At 43.1% G+C, this 26,797-nt stretch overlaps 1 protein-coding gene across 5 annotated transcripts in view; it reads right to left on the bottom strand.

Annotated features, from left to right (window-relative positions):
* Positions 1-346: 346 nt before the first annotated feature.
* LOC127577799 (doublecortin domain-containing protein 1-like) overlaps positions 347-26,797 on the bottom strand; it is a 282,541-nt gene continuing 256,090 nt past the window's right edge. For 4 of the 5 annotated variants that reach the window (XM_052029374.1, XM_052029376.1, XM_052029375.1 and 1 more), the window contains 3 exons: positions 6,639-6,748; positions 2,203-2,268; positions 347-650 (listed from right to left, as the gene is read on the bottom strand). In XM_052029374.1, the coding sequence (XP_051885334.1) occupies positions 2,212-2,268; positions 6,639-6,748 (167 nt within the window). In that variant the 3' untranslated portion in view covers positions 347-650; positions 2,203-2,211. Of the gene's footprint in view, positions 651-2,202; positions 2,269-6,638; positions 6,749-26,797 lie in introns of those variants that run through there. The other variant, XR_007957440.1, reaches the window with a different exon arrangement.

Here is a 26,797-nt window from a genome sequence, read left to right on the forward strand (position 1 = left end):
GTGGGAGGAAACCGGAGCACGCGGAGGAAACCCACGTAGGATTTTACATAAATTTGAGTTAAAGTTGCTGTTTTAAAGAACATCAACAAATTGCTTTATTGGACAGAAAGGATCACCTAATATTGGTTTTCTTTCCGATAGATTCCTATTCCTATCTATTTTATCTAATCTAATCTAATCTAATCTAATCTATCTATCTATCTATCTATCTATCTATCTATCTATCTATCTATCTATCTATCTATCTATCTATCTATCTATCTATCTATCTATCTATCTATCTATCTATCTATCTATCTATCTATCTATCTATCGATTTATTTATTTATTATGAAATTTAACCAAATCTTACACCTTTTAGTTCACGTCTCACCCAACCAGTCTTTGTTCCACAATCCAGATATTCATTAAACCAGGCATCAAGATGGGCAGCAGATATTCCTTTTGAATTGGTTCATTCCCAAAAACAGTTCATCAGTCAATGGTTGTCTGGAGTGTTTCATTCTCTTGTGGTAACACTTTGAAGATGATCTGTTACAGGGAAATTGAAAAGGTTGATGACAAGAATCCACTGCAATTTGGCAAATCCATTTCCTCATCAGGAACTTCTGGGTTTTCAGATTTCTATCAGGTTGACCCCAAAATCCTCACTGCAATCAGAAAACGAAATTACAGTTTACACAAGAAGTTCTTGAAATAACTTCATTCCCATTACAGAAGACACACTTGGCTATTATTTTATGGCAAATGAAAATATTATTTCAAAGATCTCAACCAATTCATACTATCCAGTTGGCCTTCAGGTAGTGTGATCCATATTTCAACCAGTCTCCAGGTGAAAAGATCCCCTCTAACCCTCTATTCCCTTAAAACCTAAACCTAAGCCCTCTATTTCTGGACACCTCTGCTATGGAAAAAAGTTTCCTACTATCTACCCCATCTATGCCCCTCATAATTTTATACACCTCTATCAACTGCTCCACTCCAGGGAGAACAACTCCAGCTTATTGAGGGGAGATCTCAGATGAGAGGGGAAAGATTTAAAGGGTAGCCAAGAGAAAACTTGACCCTGTTGTCACACAACAGGATGTTGGGTGTGTGGAACAGGAAGGGGTAGAGGCGGGTACAATTACAATGCTTAAGAGACATTTAGAGAGGTACATGGATAGGAAAGACTTAGAGGGATGTGGGCAAATGGGACAAGTTGGGCCAAAAGGGCTTTTTCTGTGCTGTATAACTCCGTGACTCTAATCTCATTAGTCCAACTCTCCCTTGTCTTATTCCCCTGTGGCCCTGCAACTTATTCTCTCTCTCACATGGCCATCAGCTTTCCATTGATTCCTTTTTCACTTAATTACACTTGGGGTAATTTACAGTAGCTAATTAACCTACCAGCATAACTCTGGGATGTTTGAAGAAACTGGAACTCAGGGGAAACCCACATGCTCACATGTAGTACATCCACATCCACACAGACAATACCTAAGGTCAGGACTGAACCCAGGAGATGTGTGGCAGCAGCACTAACTCTACCACAGTGCCACTGTGTCAATAACATTTCATTCTTACTTAACAATAAACTTCATAAGTCATACCAAAAACTATTGCCTCAATCTGAATGTGAACCTTTACTATTGTTCCATTCCATTTGAGCTTCCTACAACATAAATCTCTCTGCCTTCAACATATGGAATATAATTTTCTTTCAGAACATTTGGGCAACGCAGTGGTGCAGAAGTTAGCAGTTAGCCGCACAACTCCAGAGATTCAGGTTTGATCCTGACCTTGGGTTCTGTCTGGGTGGGGTTTGTACGTTCTTCCTGTGACTGCGTGGGTTTACCCTGGGTGCTCCGGTTTCCTCCCACATTCCAAAGACGTGCGGGTTGACAGGTTGACACTGTAAATTGCCCCTGGTGCAGAATGGTGGTGGGAAAATTGATGGGTGGAGGGAAGGGACAATGATGGGATGCAAGAGGGAAAATGGGGTTAGTGTAGACAGGTGATTGACAATTGGTCTGAATATGGTGGACCAAAGTTTCCACACTGTGGGACTCTGTGACAATAAACAGGCATTTTTCCATTCCTTCAATTATAGCATGCTGAGAAACATAATTGCTGTACCTGATTAATGGCAGATGAAAGCACTAACTGTTTCATTAGGACATAATTAAGGCAGAAGATTTATTGTGATTTGCTACTTACCTGTCTCATTCATTCATTAATATCTCTGCCTGGGAGAATGGCCAGAAATGGGCTGGGAGCCTCAGCCTGTGTAAAAAAAACACCAGCTTAGAAGTCTATCAAAACACAGCTGCTGAAAGAATAATACTTTCCTACTGAGTTTCTCCTGATCTGTCGCCACCATTGGCAGATGAACAGAAGAAAAACTTGGTAAAGTTGTCAAAACGGCGGCATTTTTTTGGAGTTTCTGCTGCTTTTCAATGCAGGCTGATAGTTCCTAGTCAGTACTGAGGTAGTGCTGCACTGTCAGAGTGCCATTTTCAGGTGAACCTTAAACCAAGATTCTGTCTCTCCACAAAGGGGAAAGTGAAAGATCCCCTGGCAATGCCTTATAGAAGAGCAGGTGAGTTCTCCAAGTCCTGACCCATACATCAACAAAACAAAAAGAATTATTTGGTTGTTTTGACAGTATTTTTTGAGGGACAGGTGGATAATGTGTTTCCTATATTACAGAAATATCTGGCTGGAATTTTAATTGGATACATGTACAGCAAAGGCTCCCAAAGGCTAGAAATGTAAGTGTTTAGAGAAAAGAGAGTAGAATTATGGTCTCCAGCTACTTTATTTGAAGTCAAACAAGGTTAGACTTCTGAAAGGAAACATTACTTCAACTGGATATGTGTTCCACGGAAAGCAGAGGGAGAATGTTCCCTTAGAAGATTCTCGATCTATTTAAATATGGAGTTAGGTTGGAGACAAGAGTCTGGATTAGTTCTGGAATCAGGTGTTCTTAAGTACCATTTTTAACTTGACTCCCAAAGCTGGATCTGTACAACAGATTTAATCAATATAAAGACTTTAACACATAGAATATAGAACATAGTATATATAGAATATACAGCACAGTACGGGCCCTTCGGCCCACGATGTTGTGCCGACCTATATAAACCTACTCCATGATCAATTTAACCCTTCACTCCTACACAGCCCATAACCCTCCATTTTTCTTACATCCATGTACCTATCTAAGAGTCTCCTAATGCCCCTAATGTATCTGCCTCTACCACCACCCCCGGCAGTGTGTTCCAGGCATCCACCACTCTCTGTGTAAAACACCTACCTCTGACATCTCCCCTAAACTTTCCTACTCTGACCTTAAACTAATGTCCATTGCCACCCTGGGAGGTGCAGGCTGTCCACTTGATCTATGCCCCTCATAATCTTATACACCTCTATCAAGTCACCTCTCATCCTGCATCACTCCAAAGAGAAAAGCCCTAGCTTGCTTAATAAGGTGTGTTCTCTAATCCAGGCAGCACCCTGGTAAATCTCCTCCACCCTCTCTAAAGCTTCCACATCCTTCCTATAATCAGGTGACCAGAATTGAACACAATATTCTAAGTGTGGTCTAACCATGGTTCTATAGAGCCTCAACATTACCTTGCGGCTCTTGAATTCAATCCCCCAACTAATGAAGGCCAGCACACCATACGCCTTCTTAACCACCCTGTCAACTTGCGTGGCAACTTTGATGGATCTATGGACTTGGACCCTAAGATCCCTCTTTTCCTCCACATTGCTGAGAATCCTGCCATTAACCATGTACTCCCCCTTCAAGTTCATTCTTCCAAAGTGTATCACTTCAGTTTTCCAGATTGAACTCCATCTGCCACTTGTCCACCCAAGTCTGCATCCTGTCTGTATCCTGTTGTAACCTATGACAACCTTCTACACTATCCACAACACCACCAACCTTCATATCATCTGCAAACTTACTAACCCACCCTTCCAGTTCCTCATCCATTTATAAAAATCACAAAGAGCAGGGGTCCCAGAACGGATCCCTGTGGAACACCACTAGTCACCGACCTCCAGGCAGAACACATTCCATCTATGATCACCCTCTGCCTTCTGTGATCAAGCAAATTCCAAATCCATGCAACCAAATCTCCATGGATCCCATGCCTCATGACTTTCTGGATGAGCCTTCCATGTGGAACCGTGTCAAACGCCTTGCTGAATTCCATACACACTACGTCCACTGCTCTAACTTCACCAATTTGTTTTGTCACCTCCTCAAAAAACTCAATTAGGCTCGTGAGGCACGACCTGCCCCTCATAAGGCCATGCTGACTATCCCTAATAAGACTATGCTTCTCCAAATGCTTGTAAATCTTGTCCCTAAGAATCCTCTCCAATAGCTTGCCCACCAGTGACGTAAGACTCACTGGTCTATAACTCCCAGAATTATCCCTATTACCTTTCTTGAACAGCAGAATAACATTTGCTATCCTCCAGTCCTCTGATACCACTCCTGTGGCCAGGGAGGACGTAAATATCATCGTCAATACCCTAGAAATCTCTTCTCTCGCCTCCTTTGGGAACATGGGGTATATCCCATCCGGCCCCAGGGACTTATCTATCCTAACGTTTTTTAGAAGCTCCAACACTACCCCTTTCTTAACCTCAAGATGCTCTAGCACATTAGCTTGTTCTACACTGACCACACATATGTCAAGGTCCCTCTCCCTGGTGAACACTAAAGCAAAGTATTCATTAAGGACCTCCCCTACCTCCTCTGCCCCCAGGCACATGTTCCCCCTTTATCCCTGAGTAGTCAGGTCCTACCCTCACGCTAGTCATCCTCCTGTTCTTCATGTACATGTAGAACACCTTACGGTTTTCCTTAATCCTACTCGCTAAGGCCTTCTCATGTCCCCTTCTAGCTCTCCTAAGTCCCTTCCTAAGCTCTTTCCTGGCTACCTTATAATTCTCAAGACCCCTGCCTGATTTTTGCTTCCGAAACCCAAAGTATGTTTCCTTCTTCCTCTTGACTAAATGTTTCATCTCCCTTTTCAACAAGCATGGTTCCTTCACCCTACCATCCTTACCCTGTCCCAGTGGGATAAACCTATCCAGAACCCCACGCAAGTGTTTCCTAAACAGCCTCCACATTTCTGCTGTGCATTTCCCTGAGAGCATCTGTTCCCAATTTATGCTCCCAAGTTCCTGCCTAATACCAGCATAATTATCCGTCTCTCAATTAAAAATTTTCTGATATCATCTGCTCATATCCTTGCCCATGGCTATGCTAGAGGTCAGGGAGTTGTGGTCACTGTCTCCAAAATGCTTGCCCACTGTCACCTGACCAGGTTCATTGCCTAGTACTAGATCCAGTATGGCCTCTCCTCTAGTTGGCCTGTCCACATACTGTGTCAGGAATCCTTCCTGGAAACACTTAACAAATTCTACCCCATCTAAACCCTTTGCACTAAGGAGGTGCCAATCAATAGGGAAGTTGAAGTCCCCCATGACAACAACCCTGTTATTTTTGCACCTTTCCAAAATCTGTCTACTTATCTGCTCCTCAATGTCCCAGTGGTTAATGGGGGGTCTATAGAATACTTCTAATAGAGTGATCGCTCCCTTCCTGTTTCTGACCTCCACCCACACTGATAGTAGACGATCCCTCCAGGACGTCCTCCCTTTCTGCAGCTGTGATACTATGCCTGTTTAGCAATGCCACTTACTCCCCCCCCCCCGTCCTCTTTTACCTCCCTCCCTATCCTTTTTGAAACATCTACACCCCGGACCATCAAGCTGATCCTGCCCTTGCGACAGCCAACTCTCTGTAATGGCCACAACATCGTAATTCCACCTACTGATCCATTTCATCAACCTTAATACTTCTCGCATTAAAGTAAATACATTTCAACCCGTCCAACTGACTGCGTTTATGCCCTATCCACTGCCTATCCTTCCTCACAGCCCCTCTGCACATCGCATCTACCTGTACATCAACTGCTCCATCATCTGACCTAACACTCTGGTTCCCATCCCCCTGCCAACCTAGTTTAAACCCTCCCCAACAGCTCTAGCAACCTGCCCACAAGGACATTGGTCCCTCTCGAGTTCAGGTGTAACCCATCCCTTTTGTAATAACTTCCCCAGAACAGATCCCAGTGATCCCTAAATCTGAAACCCTGCCCCCTGCACCAACTGTTCAGCCACGCATTCATCTGCCATATCTTCCTATTCATACCCTCTGGTGCGTGGCACAGATAGCAATCCAGAGATTACCACCCTTGAGGTCCTGCTTTTTAGCTTCCTTCTGAACTCCCTACATTCCCTCTTCAGGACCTCATCCTTTTTCCTATCAATGTCATTGGTACCAATGCGTACCATGACTTCTGGCTGCTCACCCTTCCCCTTCAGAATGCAGAAAATACATTGTCTAAATCTCCAAGGTGTTCTGAAGATTGACTGAAAGGCCATGAACTAACGGTCAATAATGACCTTCAAAAGTGGGGTCCTTTAACAAAAAGTAAAGCCCCCAGTTGGTGTGTATAAATTTTAAAGCATTAGTAGGTACATTTGAAAAACTGTTGCAAATTCACTCGTTCCTAATGCAGCAAACAAGTTCAGATCGGTTGTTTCCTGCAGCAGAAATTCCATACCTGAACTTTGAGGTTTCTTCTTGATCTAACAACAATGTTGGTGGCATCTTGCCCGTATTGTTTTTGCACTCTTGCGTAATTGGCTCTGATCTCCACCCTCTGGCGGCTCGCTGGAGGAATGAGAAAGAAGCTGGTGGTCAATGATTTCTCCATTGTCCATTACAAGCTCTGGAGATACCTGCCCATAAATCAATTGTGCAGACAATGGAAGTGTCTTCAGGTTACTGATGACCTGCTTGGAACTATATTTGCACTCTGGATAAACACCAACACAAGCTTCACACTTCAAACAGCAAACCATTTAAATTCAGATTAAAGGCATTCTGTTGAACATGGTGCAGATTTAATCACATACCCACTGAAAATCTCTCTGTACAACATATGTACACTGGCTTCCTTTCCCAACGGTGACCACCTGATTGGGAATAAACAAGTTGTTCCAAACAATTTTGAATACTTTCTATATCACCTTCTATTTAGTACTGGAGGTTTAAAGAGAAATTAGAACGAAATCAAGACAGTTTCTGGAACACTTCGTGAAGACTTAGGATACAGTAGAGTCATAGAGCACTACAGTACAGAAACAGGCCATTTGGCCCATCTAGTCCATGCCAGCTTGGTTTTCTGCCTAGTCCCATCTACCTGCACCCAGACCATAGCCCTCTGTCCCTCTCTCATCCATGTACCTATCCAAATTTCTCTTAAATGTTAAATCGAACCCATATCTACAACTTCCGCTGGCAGATCGTTCCACACTCGCACCACCCTCTGAGTGAAGAAGTTCCCCCTCAGATTCCCCTTAAATATTTCACCTTTCACCCTAAACCTATGACCTCTAGTTCTAGTCTCACCCAACCTTGAGGGCAAAAAGTCTGCATGCATTCACTCTATCTATAGCCCTCATAATTTTGTATACCTCATTCTCCTGTGCTCCAGGGAATAAAGTCCTAACCTCTTCAACCTTTCCCTATAACTAAGGTCCTCAAGTCCCAGCAACATCAGTGTAAATTTTCCCTGCATTCTTTCAAGCCTATCGATATCTTTCCTGTAGGTAGGTGAACAGAATTGCACACAGTAATCTAAGTTTGGCCTCACCAACGTCCTGTACAACTTCATCCCAACTCCTGTACTCAATGCCCTGATTTATGAAGACCAAAGTGCCAAAAGCTCTCTTTACGACCCTATCTACCTGTGACACCATTTTCAAGGAACCATGGATCTGTATTCCCAGGTCCCTCTGTTCTACCACACACCTCAGAGCCCTACCATTCATTTTGTATGTCTTACCCTGGTTTGTTCTCCCAAAGTGCAAAACCTCATACTTGTCTGCATTAAATTCCATCTGCCATTTTTAAGCCCATTTTCCCAGCTGGTCCAGATCACTTTGCAAGTTTTGATAGCCTTCCTCGCTGTCCACTACACCCCCAATCTTGGTGTCATCCACAAATTTGCTGATCCAGTTTACCACATTATCATCTAAATCATTAATAAAGATGATAAACAACAATGGACCCAGCACAGATCCCTGCGACACACCACTAGTCACAGGCCTCCAATCAGAGAGGCAGCCATCTACTACCACTCACTGGCTTCTCCCGCTAAGCCAATGTTGAATCCAATTGACTACTTCATCCTGAATGCCAAGTGACTTAACCTTATGGAGCAGTCTTCATTGTGGGACTTTGTCAAAGGCCATGTAGACAACGTCCACTGCCTTCCCTTGATCAACCTTCCTGGTAACCCCCTCGAAAAACCCTATTAGATTGGTTAGACATGACCTGCCACGCACAAAGCAATGTTGACTATCCCTAATCAGGCCCTGTCTATCCAAATATTTATATATCCTGTCCCTCAGAATACCTTCCAATAATTTACCCACGACTGACGTCAGCCTCACCGGCCTATAATTTCCCTGCTTATTCATAGAGTCTTTCTTAAACTACAGAACAACATTAGCTATACTCCAGTCCTCCGGCACCTCACCCATGGCTAAGGACGTTCTAAATATCTCTGCCAGGGCCCGTGCAATTTCTGTACTAGCCTCCCACAAGGTACAAGGGAACACCTCGTCAGGACCTGGGGATTTATCCACCCTAATTCACCTCGAGACAGCAAGCACCTCCTCTTCCGTATCCGGATACGGTCCATGACCTCACTACTCTTTTTCCTCAGTTCTATAGACTCTGACTTTCAAGTAAATGCGGATGCAAAAAATTCATTTAAGATCTCCCCCATCTCTTTCAGATCCACACATAGATGACCACGCAGATCTTCAAGAGGACCAATTTTGTCCCTTGCTATCCTTTTGCTCTTAATATAGCTATAGAATCCTTTGGGATTTTCTTTCACCTTGTCTGACAGAGCAACCTCCTGTCCTCTTTTAGCCCTCCTGCTTTCTCCCTTAAGTGTTCTCTTGCATTTCTTTTACTCCTCAGGTGCCTCATTCAATCCTAACTGCCTATACCTGATATGCACCTCCTTCTTTTTCTTTAGCAGGGCCTCAATATCCCTCGATATTGTTCCCTAAACCTGTTAACCTTTCCTTTTATTCCAACAGGAACATACAGATTCTGTACTCTCAATATTTCACTCTTGAAGGCCTCCCACTTACCAAGCATTTCTTTGCCGGAAAACAACCTATCCCAATGGACGCCTGCCAGATCCCTTCTGATGTCCTCAAAAGTGGCCTTCCTCCAGTTTAGAATCTTAACCCCAAGACCAGTCCTATCCTTCTCCATAATTATCTTGAAACTAATGGAATTATGATCACTAGATCCAAAGTGTTCCCCTACACACACTTCTGTCACCTGCCCTTTCTTGTTCCCTAAGAGGAGATCCAGTATCACACTCACTCTAGTTGGGACCTCTACATATTGATTAAGGAAACTTTCCTGAAAATTTGACGAACTCTATCCCATCCAGTCCTTTTACAGTATGGGAGTCCCAGTCAATTTGTGGAAAGTTAAAATCACCTACTATCACAACTTTATATTTCCTACAACTGTCTGCTATCTATCTGCAAATTTGTTCCTCTAAATCCCACTAACTATTGGGAGGTCTATAATATAGTTCCATTAATGTGGTCATCCCTTTTTTATTCCTCAGTTCCACCCAAATTGCCTCAGTAGTCGAGCCTTCCAGTATGTCCTCTCTGAGCACTGCCGTGAGATCTTCCCTGATGTGCAATGTCACCTCTCCTTTAGTACCTCCCCCTCTATCATGTCTAAAACAATGGAACCCCGGAACATTGAGCTGCCAGTCCTGCCCCTCCTGCAACCAAGTCTCACTAATGGCTACAACATCATAATTCCACGTACGGATCCATGCTCTAAGTTCATCTGCCTTACCTGCAATACTCCTTGCATTGAAATAGATGCAACTCAGAACATTTGCCCCACTATGTTCAATCTTTTGGTTTCCATCTTTGCTTGTAGGCTTAACATCTACTTTCCCCACAGCCTCTCCACCTGCTGGCCTGCCACTCTGGTTCCCACCCCCCTGCAACTCTAGTTTAAACCTCCCTGAGCAGCAGCACCAAACCTTCCTGCAAGGATATCAGTTCCCCTTTAGTTCAGGTGCAAACCGTTCCACTTGGGCAGGTGGGATCTGTAGTATTACTGGAGTACTACAGTTGGACTATTTCCATGCACAGCACCATAGAGAGAATCCTGTCTGCCAAGCACAACTTGCCAGTCTCTAGCAAGCTAGAATCAAGAGTCTCCAAGGGAGAGTAGCCCATGGACCAAGTGCTAGTAAATGGGACAGGTGCGATGGTTGGCATGGGCATGATGGGCAGAAGGACCTCTTTCTGTGTTGTTTGACTCTGTGATCTCAAGTTCTGAGTTTGAATCCCACCACAGCAGCTGTGAAATTTAACTTCAAGCAATAATAATAATTATCAAGTAATAATAACAAAAATAATAAGTAAAAAAAAGATGAAAAACTGGTGTCAGTAATGGTGGCCAGGAAACTGCCAAACTGTGGTTAAAACCCATCTGATTCACTAATACCTGTCAAGGAAGGAAGCCAGACATCCTTACTCAATCTGGTGTATATGCAACTCCAGACTCAAAGCAATGCAGTTTATTCTTAACTGTGCTTTGAAATGACTTGGCACACTCACTTCACTCATGGCATTGAGGGATGGGCAATACACGCTAGTCTTGACAGTAATGCCTGCATCTTAATAAATAAACAAAATCTTCATCAACTCTGCATTGCTGCAGCTGTTCTCTATGAACTTTACCAAAAATGATTCTGGTCTACACTGTCACTGAGCACCTTGCCAGGTGAAAGGTAATGTTTGGTCATTGGCATCTCACTGTGCTTATTTTGTAATAACAATGGGAGGAAATATAGACCTAGGATCAGGAGTCTGGTCATCAGCCCTTTGAACCTTTTCTGCCTTTCACTGTGTTCACGGCCAATTCTCTACCTCAGTACCAGATTTCTATCCCACAACACTTGATGCCTTTTGGGTCTAAAAATCTATCCATCCCCTTCTTAAAAACATTCGGCGATTCTGTCTCTACAGCTTTCTGTGACAGCAAATTTCACAGGTTCACCACCTTCTAAGTGAAGAAATTTCTCATCTCAGTCCAAATATTTTTCCGTAACCTGACTCTGTGACCACTTCATTCTAGACACCAGACAAGAAAGTCATCCTTCCCACATTCAGTCAGTCTAACCCTGTCAGAATTTTGTAAGCTTCAAAATCTTGCCTTAGTCTTCTATGTTCCAGTGAATACAAACTTCGTCAACTTAATCTCTCCTCTTGCAGCAGTCCCAATGTTGGGACTCCAGTATGATATTTGTAGAGCAGCACCAGCTGATAAGAGAACTAGCTGACCTTCTTTTCCTCTGCAGGTATAGGCATCTTTCCTTCTTTGGTCCTTCACCACCAGGACTCCCCAGAGTTTGAGACACTGGGCACCTCTATCCCAGTCCCTGAACTACCTTGATGCTCATTACTCTGTGTGGAAGTGGGCAAGAGGAGCCAACATCCTAAGACCAAAAATATTGCACCTACTCAGTGGCTAAGTACGAAATGAGAGAAGGGGATCCTGATCAGAAAGGTAAGTGAGTTGTAGAAATGGCAAATGGCATTCAATTCAGATTAGCGTGAGGTGTTGCATTTTGGTAGGGCTCTGGGGAGTGCTGTAGAACAGAGGGACCTAGTAGTACAAATATATAGTTCCCTGAAAGTGGCATCACAAGTAGACAGGGTGGTGAAGAAAGTATTTGGCATGCTAGCCTTCATCAGTCAGGATGCTGAGTATAGGATGGGACGTCATACTGCAGTTGTATAAGACATTGGTGAGGCTGCATTTGGAGTAATGTGTACAGTTTTGGTCTTCCTGTTATAGGAAAGACGTAATTAAGCTGGAAAGAGTGTAAAGAAGATTTACGAGAATGTTGCCAGGACTCGAGGGCCTGAGTTATAGGGAGAGGTTGGGCAAGCTAGGACTTTATTCCTTGGAGCGTTGGAGACTGAGGGGTGACCTTATAGAGGTGTATAACATCATGAGTGGCATTAATAGGGTGAATTCACGTAGTCTTTTTCATAGGGAAAAGGAATCTAAAACTAGAGGGCAGAGATTTAAGGTAAGGGGGAAAGATTTAATAGGGACTTGAGGGGCAACTTCTTCACACAGAGGATGGTGAGTATATGGAACGAGCTGCCAGAGGAAGTGGTTGAGGCAGGTACAACAACAACATTTAAAAGACACTTGTACAGGTAGTAATTAGTAATTGGTTTATTATTGTCACACATACTGAGGTACAGTGAAAATGTTTGTTTTGCATGCCATCCAGACAGACCCTTTCATCCCATCAGTGCATTGAGGTAGTACAAGGGAAAAGCAATAATGGAATGCAGAATAAAGTGTTACAGTTGCAGAGAAAATGCACTGCAGGTAGAAAAACATGGATAAGAAAGATTTAGAGAGGTATAGATCAAACGCAGGCAAATGGGACTAGCTTAGATGGGCATCTAAGATCTAGGATATCTTTATTAGTCACATGTACATCGAAACACACAGTGAAATGCATCTTTTGCGTAGAGTGTTCTGGGGGCAGCCCGCGAGTGTCGCCACACTTCTGGCACCAACATAGCGCGCCCACAACTTCCTAACCCGTACGTCTTTGGAATGTGGGAGGAAACCGGAGCACCCGGAGGGAACCCACGCAGACACGGGGAGAACGTACAAACTTCTTACAGACAGCGGCCGGAATTGAAGCCGGGCCGCTGGCGCTGTATTAGCGTTATGCTAACCGTGACACTACCGTGCCTGCCCATCTCAGTTGGGACGGACATGTTGGGCCGAAAGGCCTGTTTCATGCTGTATAATTCTATGACTCCATGATTCTAAACCTGCAGATCCCTGTTTTAACAACTCCATCCTAGTCTGAATGATGAGAACTGGCAGCCACGATCAAGACTTTGTGTATAATAGCTTTCAAACACGTGCCATATTACCACAGCAACGATATGGCATCTGTCTTCGTTTCCCTATTTACTCTGGTCATCCCCCTGCATACTTTGGACTGTGCACCAAGGTAATCCAAAATGCCTTCAATAAAATGTCCCCTTTATTTGTCAGGGACTTTGATTCTTCATTCCTTCTGCACGGTGTGCTTGGTTTGCTTTAATGCTTGTGCAATCTGCTTGATGTCAGTGGACGTTTCTCTGCAGTGGTGCTGCTCCCTATGTTGTTACAAAATTGGAGTAAACGCTGCTCATCAAGTTCCAATTCTGTTGAAGAATTCTGCCTGATTCAGGAATGGAGAAATGTTCCTGCAGCAAATGGTTAATAACTGGCTCGTTGTTTTAATTTTCTTCAAAGAGCAACAGGAAGGAAATCCCCACTCTCTATCACACCGACGTAGAATGTATTTCTGTCAGACATCATGTGATGTATGTCTAATGAAAAGCTTGTTTTTCCAAACTTTTTAAGGTCCTTTGGTCTTTATTTACAATTCCAGGGAAAAGGGAAAGAGCGGTTGATCTTATCTGAGCCAGACTGGGATGTGTGCCCGTGGCTGCTTGGCCTTCTTAGATTTCAGGGCAGCAACTTTCAATTTTCAACTGTCCACATCAGTATGTCTAAAACAATAGTTTTCCAGAGTTGCTGGTAACTTTGCAGACCTTGCCTCTGTGCACTAGGGTTTCTTTAACAAATAAACCATTGTGGAGAACTGACATCCAGTCATCTAACCTCGTGCACTTGTGTGTGTGCCAGCAGAGGTTTAGGGAGAAGCGAAAAATGTTAAAAAGAAACAGTTCAATAATATAATGAGGTGAGGGGGCAGGGGTGGTGGGGTGGGTGGCAGCCTTAACTCATGTAATACCCTAAGCAGAGCTGACCATGTACTTCATGTTCACATTTCAGTTCAGTTCCAAAGGAGCTCTGTCCTTCCAGGAGAGCTGATTTTTCAGAAATGATCCTAATTTCTGTGCAGGTAATACCGTATGGGCAGGCACGGTACTGTAGTGGTCAGCGTAATGCTTTACAGCACCAGAGACTCAGGTCCAATTCCGGCTGCTGTCTGTAAGGAGTTTGTACATTCTCCCCGTGTCCGGGTGCTCTGGTTTCCTCCCACATTCCAAAGACATACAGGTTAGGAGCTGTGGGCATCCTATGTTGGCGCCGGAAGCGTGGCGACACTTGCGGGCTGCCCCCAGAACACTCTACGTAAAAGGTGCATTTCACTGTGTATTTCGATGTACACGTGACTAATAAAGAGACCTTATCTTGTCTTACCTTATAATTTTAAAAGATTCAGAGGTGTTATTCGATAAACGTGAATCTTCTGGACAGAGACACAACGAGAAGCAGATTACCTTCCAAGACCTGAGCATTATTTGTAGGTTTATACTCAGTCTGATATTGAGGCATTTTGAGTCATAGAGTTATACAGCATGGAAACAGGCCCTTTGGCCCAACTCGTCCATGCCGACCAAGATGTCTACCCGAGCTAGTCCCATTTGCCTGCATTTGGCCCATATCTCTCGAAACCTTTTCTATAAATGTACCTGTCCAAATGTCTTTTAAACATTGTGATTTTACCCACCTCTACAGCTTCCTCTGGAAACTCATTCCATATACCCACCACCCTCTGCGTGAAAAAGGTGCCCCTTGTGTCCCTTTTAAATACTTCCCCTCTCACCTTAAATCGAGTTCTCTAGTTTGGACTCCCCTACCCTGGGAAAATGACTGTGACCATCCACCTTATCTCTGTCCCTCATGATTTTATAAACCTCTATAAGATCACGCCTCAACCACTTACACTCCAGGGAAAAAAGCCCCAGCCAATCCAGTCTCTCCTTATTACTCCTGTTCTGGTTGGCTACCGGTTACCAGTGGTGTTCCACAGGGGTCGGTGTTGGGGCCGCTTCTTTTTACATTGTACATCAATGATTTGGACGATGGAGTAAATGGTTTTGTGGCTAAGTTTACAGACGGCACAAAGATAGGTGGAGGAGAAGGGAGTATTGAAGAAACAGGAAGGTTGCAGAGAGACTTAGATAGTTTAGGAGTATGGGCAAAGAAATGGCAGATGAGATTCAATGTTGAGAAATGTGCCATTGTACACTTGGGAAGAAGAAATAAACGGGCAAATTATTATCTAGATGGGGAGAAAATTCAAAGTACAGAAGTGCAAAGGGACTTGGGGGTCCTCGAGCAGGATACCCTAAAGGTTAACCACCAGGTCGGATCGGCGGTTAAAAAAAGCGAATGCTATATTGGCATTCATTTCGAGAGGTATAACATATAAAAGTAAGGAAGTGTTGATGAGGCTCTATGGGGCACAGGTGAGGCCTCATTTGAAATACTGTGTGCAGTTTTGGGCCCCTTATCTTAGGAAGGATGTACTGATGTTGGAGAGGGTTCAGAAAAGATTTACGAGGATGATTCCCGGAATGAAAGGGCTTACATACGATGAGCGTTTGTCGGCTCTTGGACTGTATTCACTGGAGTACAAAAGAATGAGAGGGGACTTCATAGAAACATTTCGAATGTTGAAAGGACTGGACAGAGTAGATGTGGCTAAGCTGTTTCCCTTGGTGGGTGAGTCCAGGACTAGAGGGCACAGTCTTAGAATTAGAAGGTACCCATTTAAAACAGAAATGAGGAGAAATTTCTTTAGCCAGAGGGTAGTGAATTTATGGAATTCTTTGCCACATACAGCTGTGGAGGCCTGATCATTGGGGGCGTTTAAGGAGGAGATTGATAGGTATCTAATTCGTCAAGGTATCAAGGGATATGGGGATAAGGCCGGAAATTGGGGCAAGATAGAAATAGTTTTAGTTTAGCTCACGGAACAGACTCGACGGGCCAAATGGCCTAGTTCTGCTCCTTTGTCTTGTGATCTTGTGATCAAGCCTTCCAGTCCCGGTAACATCCTCATGAATCTTTCCTGCACCCTTTCCAGTTTAATGACATCCTTCCTGTAGCTGGGCGACCAGAACAACGCACAATAGTCCAAGTGTGGTTTCACCAACAACTTGTACTGTTCCAACATGACATCCCGACTCTTATGCTCAATGCCCTGTCCGATGAAGGCAAGCATGACAAACGCCTTCTTCACCACCCTGTCTACCTGTGTCAGACTTTCAGGGAACCGTGTACCTGTACCCCAAGTCTCTCTGTTCTATAACACTCACCAGGGCTCTACCATTTACTTTTAAACAAACAATAGCCCATCTAATGTGCCAGGTACAAGACCTAAGTCTTGAAGTTTGATTACAAAGCACATAGATTTTATGCACTGATCAACTGAATTCATGTGTACAATTGACCACGAGAATAATATCAGCACTTTAAAAAACATGCATGATATAACTTTGAATCCATGCACTCACACATATGAGGCTCCAGTGTATGAATGGCAGCAGCAATGCAACAGTAATGTCAATCATCATGCAATGTACTTTTAACATCACCGGTGCAATACTAGACCGTAGTTATGTAACTTGGAATCTGCCTGGGTTTTGACCAGCAATGTAACTTCTAAAAGAAAGTGGCAGGTTGCTCAGGTGTTCTTTAGAGGATGGATCTTACCTGAGCCATTGTTGGGGAGTTTGTTAAAGAGACAACAAAGGATTCTTCCCTGGGGCAGTGATGCATCAGACTTCACAGAATCACAGATCACAGTTGTAAAAGCAAGGAAGGTAACCATCTGGCTTGTTAGGTCCATTCTGGCTCTTTGCAAGCACAGTCCAACTAATCCCACTCACCACACTTTCCACTTGGCCTGAAAATTGTTGCCATTCAGGTTCTTATCCAGCTCACTTTTGAATGCCGCAGTTGAATCTGCCTCCAGCATTGCACCGACATTGCACTCCAGACCCTAACCACTCGCTGCCCAAAATAATCCTTCCTCATGTCACTTTTGGTTCTTTTGCCAATCACCTCCATTCTATGTCTGGTTGTTCTTGACCCCTTCTTTCAACTTTTACCGATGCACCACAGAAAGCATCCTATCTGGGTGTATCACGGCTCGGTACGGCAACTGCTCTGCCCAGGACCGCAAGAAACTGCGGAGAGTTGTGGACACAGCCCAGCACGTCATGGAAGCCAGCCTCCCCTCCAATGGACTCTTGTCTTTACCTCTCGCTGTCTTGGTGAAGCAGCCAGCGTAGTCAAAGACCCCGCCCACCAGGGTCATTCTCTCTTCTCTCCTCTTCCATCGGGTAGAAGATACAGGAGCCTGAGGGCACGTACCACCAGGCTCAAGGACAGCTTCTATCCCACCGTGATAAGACTATTGAACGGTTCTCTTATACGATGAGATGGACTCTGACCTCAAGATCTACCTTGTTGAGACCTTGCACATTATTGCACTGCATTTTCTCTGTAGCTGTGACGCTTTACTCTGTACTGTTATTGTTTTACCTGTACTACATCAATGCACTCTGTACTAACTCTATGTAACTACACTGTGTAATGAATTGACCTGTACGATCGGTACGCAAGACAAGTTTTTCACTGTACCTTGGTACAAGTTAACAATAATAGACCAATACCAATACCTTCACCAATGGGAAAGAGTGCCTGGTTTTAAAGACTTCTATCAGACCTGCTTGCACCCTCCTATTTTCTAAGGAAAGAAGCCCTGTTTTCTCAGGTTTTTCTACATGGTTCCCTCCACTGTAATCACTTTTACAAATCCTTTTTGTACGTCCTCCAAGGCCTTCAGATCACCCAATGTGTGGCAGCCAGAATCGGACACAATACTTCAGCTGTGGCCCAACCCTTGTTTTATAACGGATCATCATAGCTTCTTTCCTCTTGTACGCTGTGCCTCCAAATAAAGCCAAGGATTCCATCTTTCTTAACCTGCCCTGCCACTTTCAACAAACTGTACCCATGTACCCCCAGATCTCTCTGCTCTTGTACCTCTGGAGAATTATGCACTCCAGTTGATATTGCCTCCTCTCGTTCTTCCCACCATAATGTAACACTGTACAATTCTCGGCATTAAATTTCATCTGCCACCTATTCACCCATTCCAACAGGCTGGCTATATCTCCTTGGTCTATTACTACCCTCCTCTTCATTTACTAAGCCTCTAGGTTCTGTGTTATCTGAAATATGTAACTTGTGTCTTATACATCCAAATCCAATTATTAACATATATCAAGAAACCAGTGATCCTCGTACCTACGCTTGGGAACCGTCTGGTACACTTTGTTTCAGTCTAAAAAATAAATCACTACAATTTTTTGTTTCCTGTTAGCTCATTTACTAACTGTTGCTGCAGCCCCTTATATTCCATGACCTTCAATCTTGTTGACACCTTCACTGTTGCTGGGTCAAAATCCTGCAACTCCCTCTGTAACAGCACTGTGGCTACACCCACACCTCAAGGACTGCAGCAGTTCAAGAAGGCAGCTCGCTATCACTTTCCCAAGGGCAACTAGGGATGGGCAATTAAATGCTGGCTCATTGCGAAGCCCACATCCCTTGAATGAATATATAAAAAAAAGCCTAATAACCAATGCCTTTGAAAGTCCACATACACAACATCAACCTTGATTTCCTCATCATAAAGAAACCTATTCCGTTAGTTAGACACAATCTCTCAGTATTATGCAGGTGAGCCCTTCTACAATATTTGGGGAGGAGTTCTCGTGCATGATCATCTATGAACAGAGGTCCTGCCAAGCTCCATGTTAAGTCACTCTAGCTTCCTCCCTACTTCCAGCAGCAGTTTATATCTTGGCAGTAGGACATGGTTCATTAAAACACAGGAGGTCCAGGACCCTGAAGACCCTCACCTCAAGGTTCAACAACAGCTTCTTCCCCACTGCTGTCAGGTTCTTGAACCCACCTGAAAAAAGTTAACACTACCTTGGACTATATTTTCTTCTCTCTCTCTCTCTCTCAAGCTTACACTAGTGTCACTATGTTTATTTTGTTGCACATATGTTAGTTACATATAATTTATGTTGATTTGAATTTATGTTAACTTATGTTTGTCCTCATCTTGTAATGCTCTGCGCTGCTGCTGCAAAATACTAATTTTCATGGCATTTATACCCTGTGTGTGTGTGTATATATATATATGTGTATATATATATATATATATATATATATATATGCCTATGACAACAATAATCTTGAACTAGATGCACTAAAGGTCCTCCACATACACCACTTTCACCAACAATGTATTGTACGTTGGAATTGAGTTGGAATTGGTTTATAATTGCCACATGTACCGAGGTACAGTGAAAATCTTGTCTTGCATACCATTCACTCAGATCAATTCATTACAACTGTGCATTGAGGTAGTACAGGGTAAAACAATACAGCATGCAGAATAAAGTGTAACAGCTACAGAGAAAGTGCAGTGCAGGTAGACAATAAGGTCCATGGTCATAACGAGGTAGATTGTGAAGTCCATTTTATCGTTCTAGGGAACTGTTCAATTGTCTTATAACAGCAGGATAGAAGCTGTTCTTGAGCCTGGTGATTCGTGCTTTCAGGCTTTTGTATCTTCTGCCCGATGGGAGGGGGAGAAGAGAGAATGTCCGGAGTGGGTGGGGTCTTTGATTATGTTGGCTGTTTTACTGAAGCAGCAAGAAGTGTAGACAGAGTCCATGGAGGGGAGGCTGGTTTCCATGATGCTCTGGGCCGTGTCCACAATGCTCTGCAGTTTCTTGCGGTCCTGGGCAGAGCAGTTGCCATACTAAGCTGTGATGCATCCAGATAGGATGCTTTCTATGGTACATCAATAAATGTTCTCCCGTGGCCTTAGGTGAAACTGACATTGGTCCTCAGAATTGTGGCACATACGTTATAACTTCAAGCCCCAGTAAATTCAAAGAACTGGGAATTCTCCCCAACATGTATCCTTCAACCACTTCCATTATTCATTAATTGTTTGAAATTTTGGACTAATATGTTGTTCTTTTAGCGGTAAGTTTAATTTAATATGATTCTTCACACCTATCACTGTGAGACTGATGCCCATGGTATTGGCTGCATTTGGATGTTGCAGTTAAATGGCTCCATCGTACTCCACTTAGATATTCCCTTTTCTCTCGCCACCTTCTTCTAAATCTAACTTTTTTTCTCATTTATTAAGTTCTGAAAGGGCGTTCATGTCTCTGATCAGTGCTGCCCAGTAAACCACAAGCTTGAAGTCTTGAACGGTTCCCTTATACAATGAGATGGACTCCTGACCTCACAATCTACCTTGTTTGACCATGCACCTTATTGTCTACCTGCACTGCACTTCCCTGTAGCTGTGACACTGTACTCTGTATTCTGTTATTGTTTTTACCTGTACTACATCAATGCACTCTGTACTAACTCTATGTAACTGTACTGTGTAATGAATTGACCTGTACAATCGGTATGCAAGACAAGTTTTTCACTGTACCTCGGTACAAGTGACAATAATAAACCAATACCAATACGAAGTAGGTATCTCAAAGCACCGGAGAAGTGTCATCAATGCTGCCTCTGCAAAATCTTTCAAATTCATTGATTAGATAGATGAACTACTGTCAACTTCCTTCCCAGGCTGATGGCCTCACGAAGAAGGCTCTGAGCATGCTCACAAGCTCCAATAGTCTAGCCACATCATCCATCTACCTGATTTCTGACTCCTGAAAGAAAAACATTCCAAACTCCATCAGGGCAAGAGATTTCCAGGAGAATTCTCAAAGTCATGGGAACCTTTGGCCTGTGATCACTCAAAGTAAATACAGAACATCCAAGAAGGAACTGAGCCCCTTGAGGCTCAATGCTGGAAACATGTGAAGGACATGCACAAATAATGGAAGAGGTGGAGATCATCCCAATCTTCTCACCTGTGGCCACATCTACAGATTCCACGTAAGATTCTTCAGCCACATCAGAAACCATAGAACTGACGTAGAAGCAAATTATTCTTGACCCCTAGGGACTGCCAGTTGAAGACTAACCAACCATTTCTGGTCAGAAGGATTTAAGCTTCCCCCTAATGACAAAAGCATTCGTAAAAGTACCATTAAATAAAGGTGTACAGTTGGGTTTATTGGAAATTCCTTTTTGGAGATAAATATATCAGTAGGGCTTCTGACGGTCCCATAACTTTGCTGAAAAAAAGTTGTGCCTGTATTATAAAACCAACTTGCAACATTAAATATAAATTTGCACTTTTTACAACCTCAATCTATTCCAAAGGGCTTTCTGGCCAATAAAGTTCCTCTGAAGTTTACTCACTGTTTTAATGTAGGAAACATAGCAGCTAATTTGAACACAGTGAAGATCCCAAAAATAAAAATGATCTGATGATCTATTAATAGAAGAATAACTTAACAAAGATACTGACTTGACCTCCTTGGAAATAGTAGTGTAGGATCTTTTATGATGGGACCTCATTTGCTCGTTTATGAGAAAGATGTTGATTTCATCAATGTCACCCTCCTTTAGGACAACACTGGAGTGTGAGCTTGTGCTCAGATCTTTGGAGAGGAGCTTGAACTTTCTAATTGAGGGGGCTATGAGCTGAGCCATGGCTGACATCTAGTGATGGAATTAGTTGCACACCAAGTACTAAAATGCAGGAATGAAGTAATGACCTGATTACAGAACATTTTAATATAGATACAGTGCTGCAATATAACTATTTTCTTTTAAATTCTTTTCATTAAAAAACTGAAGGAAGGTGCCTGAAGACACTTAAAGTTTGAATGGGATGTCTATCACACCATTAGTGTATAATGGTTCCATACATTCTTCCTGTCGAGCAGGAATCTGAAGGATCATCTTTTAAATTGAGAACACATTTCAGCAACTCCATGTTTAATTCATTGGAGCATTTTCTGGAATTTAGAAATAACAGTTAATGAGGAAAATCTTTCAAAATGCTCAAGGCAATTAAATTCCACAAGTAGATATTTTTTCGATAAAAGTTGACTCTAAAATTTCATTTCAGAACAGGAAATAAGGAACAGTGCAGATTCCAAACATGAAATGCAAACACACTCGAGCCTCCCAGAGAAACCCACGCCTAGCAGAAATGAATTAAGAGTAACATCCACATAGCCTTGCTGACCATTGCAGGTTTCTGTACAATGAGGCACGAGTCCTTATTGAGGGGTCAGCAGTGGAAAGGGTGAGCAGCTTTAAGTTCCTGGGTGTCAACCTCTCTGAGGATGTGTCCTGGGCCCAACACATTGATGCAATCATGAAGAAGGCACGCCAGCGGCTCTACTTTGTTAGGAGTTTGAGGAGATTTGGTATATCACCACAGACTCTTGAAAATTTCTACAGATATACAGTGGAGAGCATTCTGACTGGTTGCATCACTGCCTGGTATGAAGGTTCCAATGCACAGGATCGCAGGAGGCTGCAGAGGGTTGTAGACTCAGCCAGCTCCATCACGGACACAATTCTCCCCACCATCAAGGACATCTTCAAGAGGAGGTGCCTCAAGAAGGTGGCATCTATCATTAAGGACACTCACCACCCGGGAAATGCCTTCTTCTCGTTACTACCATCATGGAGGAGTTACAGGAGCCTGAAGACCCACATTCAACATTTCAGGAGCAGCTTCTTCCTCTCCGCCATCAGATCTCTGAACGGTCCATGAGCCCATGAACACTACCTCATTATTCCTTTTTTTGCACTGTTTATTTTGTAATTTATAATTTTTTATGTCTTTGCACTGTACTGCTGCCACAAACAACCAATTTCACGTCATATAAGACAGTGATAGTAAACCTGATTCTGATTTCTACAGGCAACAGGCAAAAGGCAGGATGTCACCTTTAGGAGAAGGTAAGACCTGCAGCAGAAAAATAGCATCGTTGCTCTTGAAAAATCTGTCAGCGTGTATGTGTTTAATGTGTTAGCCTGAACATTCAGGAAAGGAGTTGACTTAAGGTGCAATCAAGAAATAGTCCTCGCACCCCGCCAAGTCTGAATGTGAATGATCTACAGGCATCGGGATTACGTAGAATGAACTGCTGCGTATGTGACAGGTTAAAAAAAAATGCCTCTCCACTTTCTGGAAAGAGCTTACATGTAAGGACAAGATGGACCTGGAGAAACTAGAACAGGTCTAAAGCTCAGACAGTGTTTAAAACATTCAGGAATGGGAGCAGGAGTAAATCATGCAGTCGTTCAAGGTCTTGACACCATTCAATAAGATCACAGGATTTCTGACCTTGGTCTCAATTCTATTTTCTTGCCATTTCGCAACACCCTCAATTCTTCTCTGGTCCAAGAATCTGTCTTTCTCAGCCTTGAATATTCTCAAAGACTCAGCCATCAGGGGTAGAGAAGTCCAGATTTTCACAACCCTCTGGGAGAGAAAATTCTTCCTCATCTCTGTCCTGAAGGCACCCCTTTATGCTGATCTTGAGCTGTAATTGAAGTTATGAGGGTCTTGGATGGAATAGGTTTTTATTGGGAGGAACGGAGGTTACCGAAGGACACAGGTTGAAGGTAATTGACGAAAGAGTCTGGAGTAACTAACAATCTGCTGGAGGAACTGAGGGGCTCGAGCAGCATCAGTGGGGGGAAAGAAACTGTCGACGTCTTGGGTCGAAATCTTCTCTCCACAGATGCTGCTCGACTTGCTGAGTTGCTCCAGCAGATTGTTTGTTGCTCCAGATTCCAGCATCTGCAGTCTCTTGTGTCTGACAAAAGTCTGCCAGGAAATACGTAATTTCTTTATGCAGTAAGTTCATGCACTGTCTTAAATGGTGATGGAGGAACATCAGCTAAATACTGCAAAGCTCATTCAGAGTTAGTTTGAGGAGTCCAGGTGAACGTTAGGTGGTGTTAGAGGAATCGGCAGTCAATTCTGAAGCTGACCAGTTAGGTCTCCTCAGGTCAGCAGAGCATCCCTTTAAATCTTGCATGAATGAAGAATAAAGTTGGATATGCTGCTGGCTTTCCTGAGGCTGTTCCATGACAGTTGCGGTGTGGAGCTTTGTGATGCAGTTTACGTAGGTGTGTGTGACAATTGTTATTATTAGGTGAGCACCCGAGCCCAGGAAAATGCCAGGCACTCTCATGTGGATGGTGACCAGATAGGCTCAGTCCAATTTCATATTTGGTGTGATTTCACCTACTAATATGACTAACTCAGAACGAGATCAATTTTAAATCACATTGCATTGAGAAAAAAGCACTACAGGATGCAATTTCTAGGCTTACAATTTTCTACCTAATGCAGCTCAGTGAACCTTATTTTTGATGGCAGTAGGTAACTTTGTCTTCTCCTGGGTACGTAGAAAATATAATACAACTGAAAGGTACTGATTCACACAAGTCTGTGATAAATGACGGTCTGCCTCTTACCTTTCATCACAGCTCCTAAATCAACTCCTTCCTTTCAGAAGCCTGTTATCTTAATTCTTGGCCTCTTTGATAGGTTTGAAATGGACTGACTGTTATGTTTTCTGTTTTCAACTCCATTAAACTTTGAGTGGTTTCAAATTTTTTGCATACTTTTTCAATAAGGGGAATGTTTATGTCCAACTAATCTGGTTCCATCTCCCAATTTATTAACCAATCAACCTCGTTAGATTTGCCTCTTTCACATGCCCTTCCCATTGGAGCTGCCACATTTTTGAAACTTTAATTCCATCTCCTCCGTTATTGTCACTTTAGCATTACTTTTTGCACTACCTCAGTTTGCACTACTGTGCACCATTCTGTTGTTTTGCACATCGCTGTATTTATTGTTCTATTTATCATTACCATGTACACTGTTTCCTCTGAGAGCTACAAGCGAGCAAGGAATTTCATTGCATCCTGGTGTATCTGACAATAAACTAATCTGAATCTGTGTGGGGCTTGTTTGCATTCACCTTTCTTCTTTGCCATGCTTATCATTGGACTGGGTTCCTTCCTTAATAACACACTTGCAAATGCGCACCATTTTATTCTTGCTTTTCTCTCTTTTCAATCTGAAGGAGCTTGATTAAGGATGGAATGATTTTTCCTGCAACTCTGGAGGTTTCTGTCTATGTTACCATGGGTCTATCAGCAACTGAAACCCCATCTTATATTTGCTCCTTTTAGAACTGCTTTTAGAGCAGTTTCAAAGTGATTTGAGAGTGGTGTTGAAAGATTGAATCCAGCTATTCTTTTGAAGTCCATTAACTTTCGATAAGCATCAGAAATAAACAGTTGCAGATCAGACATGATGAGCGTCCAGCCTCAGCAATTCAGCCTCATCCCCAAATGTGAGGAGTTGTGTTGATATGCACCTCAGCTCTAGAGTCAATGAGTCATACAGCATGGAAGCTCACCCACATTGACCAAGATGCCCATCTAAGCTGGTCTCCATTTGCTCCCCTTTGGCCCATATTCCTCTGAACTTTTCCTATCCATGTACCTATCCAAATGCCTTTTAAATGTTGCTATTCTAGTGCCATACACTGGCCATACCAGGCCTCTATGAGAGAAACTCTCCCTGTGCATATCAACATGACTACTCACATTTATACAGTAACTGCTCCAATGCACAAAACAGAAGAACTATTAGATAAGCACTGACAGCAAGATATTTTTAGTACAGGTGACAAAGAGCTTGGTCAAAAAAATATATATTAAGGAGGAAAGAGATGCAGAGAGATACCAACATCAAGGAAGGGAATTTCAGAGTTTTAGGCCTTTGATGGTTACATGTTCTGCTGTGTCAGGGACAAGCAAGGCACCATGATTGAAGAGGAGCAGGGGTGTTAGAAGGCTGCAGGATGGGTTGCAGAGATTGGTGCCATTGAAAACGTGGCAAGAACTTTAAAATCAAGACACTGCAGGAACAGGACTGATGCGGAACATTGGTGGCAAAGACAATAATTCATTTTGTACCCAGTCAACCTGGTTAGAATTAGACCCAGGAACCAGAAGGAAAGGCCAGGGTCTAATTTACTGTGCCACCTTGTGATAAAATTGCCACAACACCTTGGGCTAGAATTATAACGCTTCTAATCAATACTGTGCTGATGGATGTAGGTTGATGGATACTGAGTGAGTGCATACTTAGAGTGTGACAAAACTTATTAACCCTCACTGATTATTGTGGCATACATGAGGAACCAGAGCAACTATAATAGAAGAACCACACCAATCTGCATCTTGAAGTAAAGGTGATAGAAAATTCTTTTCATTCTTCCTGCATGCTTTAAAATTATATAGGAGTTGTCTAAAGAGCTGAGGGCGGATCGTTTTTCCACATTCAGTTAGACTGGAGAAGCAAAATGTTCAAGAGGACATTTGATAGAGTAGACAGGATCATGACTGGTGTAGATAGGAGAACGTTGTTCTCCTTTGTGGATGGACAGGGGCCACAGAGTTAACATTTTTGGACACAAGATACACAAAGAATAGAATCATGGTATATTACAGCAGAGAAACGGGCTCTTTGTGCCCACCTCATTCAGCTGACCATATTGCCTATCCACACTAATCTCACTTGCCTGCATTAGGCCTATATCCTTCTACGCCTTTCCTATCCTGCGCCTTTCCTATCCTATCTACACCTTTCCTATCCAAGTGCCTGGCCATATGCCTTTTAAATTGTTTCTGCCTCTACCACTTCCTCCTCTGGCAGCTCGTTCCATATAGTCACCACCCTCTGTACAGAAAACTAAACATCAGATCTCCTTTATATTTCCCCCGTCTCACCTTAAACCTGTGTCC

Source organism: Pristis pectinata, chromosome 14 (assembly GCF_009764475.1).
Source record: "Pristis pectinata isolate sPriPec2 chromosome 14, sPriPec2.1.pri, whole genome shotgun sequence".
NCBI classification, from domain to species: Eukaryota; Metazoa; Chordata; class Chondrichthyes; order Rhinopristiformes; family Pristidae; genus Pristis; species Pristis pectinata.